The sequence below is a fragment of the Palaemon carinicauda genome, chromosome 4 (assembly GCF_036898095.1).
Source record: "Palaemon carinicauda isolate YSFRI2023 chromosome 4, ASM3689809v2, whole genome shotgun sequence".
NCBI lineage: Eukaryota > Metazoa > Arthropoda > Malacostraca > Decapoda > Palaemonidae > Palaemon > Palaemon carinicauda.
In genome coordinates this window covers 17,022,472-17,027,471 of record NC_090728.1, presented here as the reverse complement: position 1 = coordinate 17,027,471, position 5,000 = coordinate 17,022,472, and the positions used below count along the sequence as shown (strand labels likewise).

Below are 5,000 nucleotides of genomic sequence, written 5' to 3'. Positions count from 1 at the left end.
TTCTAAATTACTCTACAACGATGGGACTCATTTGTTTAGTGCTACGAAAACCGAGTGTAAAACTATGAAGAACTAAATTAACTCTACACCTCGTCTGATGAATGTGGAGGCGACCAGCAGCAAAGGCTATGGAATTATCATACCCATGCTCTTATTCATCCTATGAAGTCATTATAAGGTGGGTCATTGTATTGATTGGCACAATAGTAGTGGCATTTCTTGGTGACTTTTATCATCCTCAAGTCAAAAAATAAATAAAGCCTTGAACTCAGTAATTGAAAATCGCTCTTGAAACTAGGTTTGTTTATAGGCTACTCTAATTAGAATTATCAATTGTCGACCTTAAATTGCTTGTTAATTGAAATTCGGCCTTTTAACGTATATTCTTAAGTGATGCCCTCATCGCATATATTTCATTTGTTAATTAGGTCAAAATATTGAAATGGTTGGCTTTTGATTTGTAATTCTGGGAATTAATATTAAATTTATATTAGTTTTGGAGGTGAATTAAACTTTTGATTTATCTTTATATATTGTAAACAATTTTAGTGTAGTCAAAAATTATATTCATATTTTCATTTAAACAATTCTATACAAAATCTGGTTTTCAATTTTAATTGGGTGGTTAAGGATTTACCTATCTTTTAGGTCTGGCTCAAGGTGGAGTGGAAAGCTTGGGACAGGAGTACATCTGCCAATGCTTCTAGGTTTGCTTTACCAGAAGCAATCGCTACTCCAAGTGAACTAGCATCAACTGACAACCAACTATATATAATAAATTTGTCAAGATTATTCAAAATCTACAGATGTTAGTTTCTGTATTACAAATAAATATTTTGTTATAACACGGTCGTTTGTTCTAAGTCATTTTTTCTGCTCATGGCGACCGTGACAGGATTGAGGATGTTGGTTGTTAAGAGTTGCTGCTGGTTCGCTTCCAAGCTAGTCAGACGAGGTGTAATTTAACATTTATATTTCCTTGGTTAAATTTTAAGATTACGTATATTTCCATTGCCGTTTTTACTTTATTAGGCTTTATATTCTTACTGAAACTGGTATCAAGATGACTGAGTTATTGATGAAATCACGAAAATATGTTAGAAAGTCTGTTACTGAAATTTACAATAAGAAGGATCAGTTTTCATTATAAAGTGATATTGAACGTTCTACACTGAAACTGAGGCTTAAAGAGCATTTCACGAAATTATCTGACTTAGATTCTAAAATACAAACTTCAAAGTTTTCTACTGACTGTGATGAAGCTGCTTTGGAAGTTGAGCTTGATGCCTGTGAACAGTACAAAACTAAAATTCAAGAGAGCATCTCTACTTTACAAAATATACCTCAGGTTCGGCATCTGCCTATAGATATTCAGTCACATCAGTCCTTGTTAAAGAGTCCTCATGCTCCTTTACCAACCTTCAATAGTACTGAAGGCGAAGATCTTGGGAAGTTTTTTGTAGAATTTGAACAAACCCTTTCAAAGTTTAAGTTCCCAGAATATGATAGGTTATTGTTGTTAAAACAGCAGGTAAAGGGAAGAGCTCTCACATTAATTAACACTTTGGATGTTCAAAGTCAGAGTTATGCTGATGCAAAAGCTTTGCTAGAGAAGGCTTTAGGCTCAAGAGAAGTTCAAATTTTTAATACCATAAAGCAAATATCTTCAATAAAACTTTCAGATGATGATGATCCTTTTGAATATATTGGGAAAGTAAGCAATTTAGTAGCAAGCGTTAAGACATTAAATATTGATGTTGACATGTTTCTTCAGTTCTTCTTCTGGAATGGCTTAAATGAGAAATTCAAGTGTCATATGACTGCCATAACTAACAAAATTAGGCCATCTCTTGCAGAGATTAGTGATAATTTCTTTGATGCTAGTGAGAGATATTTACAAGGTAAAAAATTTAAGAAAGTAGAGAAACATAAGTCTGACACTACTAACTTTGCTGCCAAGGTTTCTTTTGACTCTAAAGTAGGTAAATGCAGCATTTGTAGTAGATTAGGCAAAGATCCAAGTCATTTTTTGAGTAAATGTCCTAACTTTGTTTCTAGCAAAGATAAAAGAACAAAATTGGAGGAACTGGGTGCTTGCTCAAAGTGTGGCTATCCAAGTCATATATTATCAGAATGTAGATTCAGATTTAATTCCAAATGTAAAGGCTGCAACGGCTGGCATATGTCATTTTTGTGTCCCGATGAAAAAGGTGCTACCAGTATTAAAGAAAATCCAAATTCCGAAAAGAAAAAATGTAAAGCCAGTAACAGTACAGATAGAGTTAAAAACTCAGAGTGGTAATGGAGATGTTGTTGGTAGTTCAAGCAGTAGTGTTGCTGCTATAACTGAAGTTTTAAATTGTGAGGTTGAGGGATATACAATTTTGCCAACTTTTAATATTTCAATTAAAGATACCAATCTCAGGGTCCTTAAAGACACTGGATGTCAAGCAAATTACATTGAAGAAAATTTGGCCCAAGATTTAAATTTGAAAGTTGTAAATAATGGAGTTTCTTTAACCATTAATGGTATTAATTCCTCTAAGAGTTATAAGACTAAAGTTGAAATTGAGTTGCCAATTGGTAGCAATAGTTACATTGTATATGCATTTTGTCTTCCCTCAATTGATGTTTCATTGCAGTTACCTGGGTTAAATGAAGTAGTCAGTGGGTTTGTTTCAAAGGGATACAAGCTAGCAGATCAGGGATTGTTAAATTCTACAGATAGGATAGACAATATTAAATTTATATTAGGATCAGAGTCCTTGCATTGTATCCCTGAAAAGGATATAGTATTTGGAAAATCCAATGACTCCATTTATTCTGATACATGCTTGGGTATATTATTAAAGGGAGACATAAATAAATTAAAGAGCAATTTAAGATTCTTGAAGCCTTGTTCTTCCATGAAGTCAAATGTGCAACATATGTTAAAAACTGTAAATGTACTTCCAACAGGGACGAAAGAGAACGTTTCAGTAGAATCTTCATCTTTAAATGACCTGGAGACTTCTAATACATATGAGTTGTTTGATGATGATGGTCAGATAATAGAATCTGAGTTGAATAGGGCTACAAATGAATGCTTAGAACTCTCTTGTAAATATTATGTTGGGGAAGACAGAGGTCAATATCATGAAGATAATGTAGAACTGAATGACAGGCTTATAGAGTATGCTTTAGAAGAAACCCGTAGGACTGCTGATGGAAGATTGTGTATGACACTGTTATGGAACCCGAAAGTTAGTCATCTACTAGGCCACAACTACAATTTAGCCAAATCAGTGTTGAAAACCCTTACATCTAAACTAGAAAAATTACCTGATAAGTTAGCCTTAGTAAATGAAACCTTTAAGACTCGGGAAACATTAGGCATCATTAAGGAGAATATGACTAAAGCCATTGATTACCCCATAGGAATTGTTAAAGGGCTGACCAAGAATATTTACGATGAAGTTACTGGGGCTAAATTAATGCTAGGTAAAAGTCGAAGATTTGTCAAGCGTCATGTGACAAGCCTCATTCCTTTAATGTCAAGTGACCATTGACAGCATGGCTAAAACATAAGAAAAATCTTTCACTGTTTCACAGGAAGACATTTAATCTGTATATATTATTAGTCAAGTTTATTTTGCTTTAAATTTATTTTCCATTGACTTTTCAGGTGAAAATTCAATCCCTCCCCTCGGAGTGTATAAAATATATATATTTAAATATATATTCCTAAAATAGTTTGTTAAAAGTTTATGGATATTTTGGGTGATTGAAAAATTTTCTTTGATCGGTAATTACCTTACCTGGAGAAACATTCCTTGGAATGGGTAATTATCTCCGTAGTTTACTTTAGAATTTTTTGAATTTGTTTCTTTCAATTTGTTTATTCTAATGTAATTCTGGTTTGTTCAATTAATGTTTGAGGCTTTATTTTTCCTAATCACTGTAAATAAAATTGTGCTAATTAACTGACCTCAGCCTTCGTTGTGCAAACCAAAGTAAATAGGAGTTAAAGATAACTACTAACTACCTAATTTTCTGAATATTCCGAGGCAAACAACTCTACGAAGTAACCTCGAAGTCGCTGTTGGAAGGGAAAATCAGTCCAACACCAACCGTCAAGAAGTGATTACTCTCCTTCACCTCACCTTACCTTGGGACATTTTACCGGTTCTATTTGTCGTCGTAGTGCTGGACTTTTTCTAAATTACTCTACAACGATGGGACTCATTGTGTTTAGTGCTACGAAAACCGAGTGTAAAACTATGAAGAACTAAATTAACTCTACACCTCGTCTGATGAATGTGGAGGCGACCAGCAGCAAAGGCTATGGAATTATCATACCCATGCTCTTATTCATCCTATGAAGTCATTATAAGGTGGGTCATTGTATTGATTGGCACAATAGTAGTGGCATTTCTTGGTGACTTTTATCATCCTCAAGTCAAAAAATAAATAAAGCCTTGAACTCAGTAATTGAAAATCGCTCTTGAAACTAGGTTTGTTTATAGGCTACTCTAATTAAAATTATCAATTGTCGACCTTAAATTGCTTGTTAATTGAAATTCCGCCTTTTAACGTATATTCTTAAGTGATGCCCTCATCGCATATATTTCATTTGTTAATTAGGTCAAAATATTGAAATGGTTGGCTTTTGATTTGCAATTTTGGGAATTAATATTAAATTTATATTAGTTTTGGAGGTGAATTAAACTTTTTGATTTATCTTTATATATTGTAAACAATTTTAGTGTAGTCAAAAATTATATTCATATTTTCATTTAAACAATTCTATACAAAATCTGGTTTTCAATTTTAATTGGGTGGTTAAAGATTTACCTATCTTTTAGGTCTGGCTCAAGGTGGAGTGGAAAGCTTGGGACAGGAGTACATCTGCCAATGCTTCTAGGTTTGCTTTACCAGAAGCAATCGCTACTCCAAGTGAACTAGCATCAACTGACAACCAACTATATATGATAAATTTGTCAAGATTATTCAAAATCTAC

At 33.4% G+C, this 5,000-nt stretch overlaps 1 protein-coding gene across 1 annotated transcript; it reads left to right on the top strand.

Moving 5' to 3' along the window:
* Positions 1-39: 39 nt before the first annotated feature.
* On the top strand, positions 40-4,281 carry LOC137639008 (uncharacterized). Its single transcript, XM_068371333.1, has 2 exons — positions 40-178; positions 649-4,281. Exon 2 carries the CDS (start codon positions 2,202-2,204, stop codon positions 3,546-3,548), a length of 1,347 nt encoding a protein of 448 aa, XP_068227434.1. The 5' UTR covers positions 40-178; positions 649-2,201; the 3' UTR covers positions 3,549-4,281.
* The last annotated feature ends 719 nt before the right edge of the window (positions 4,282-5,000 follow it).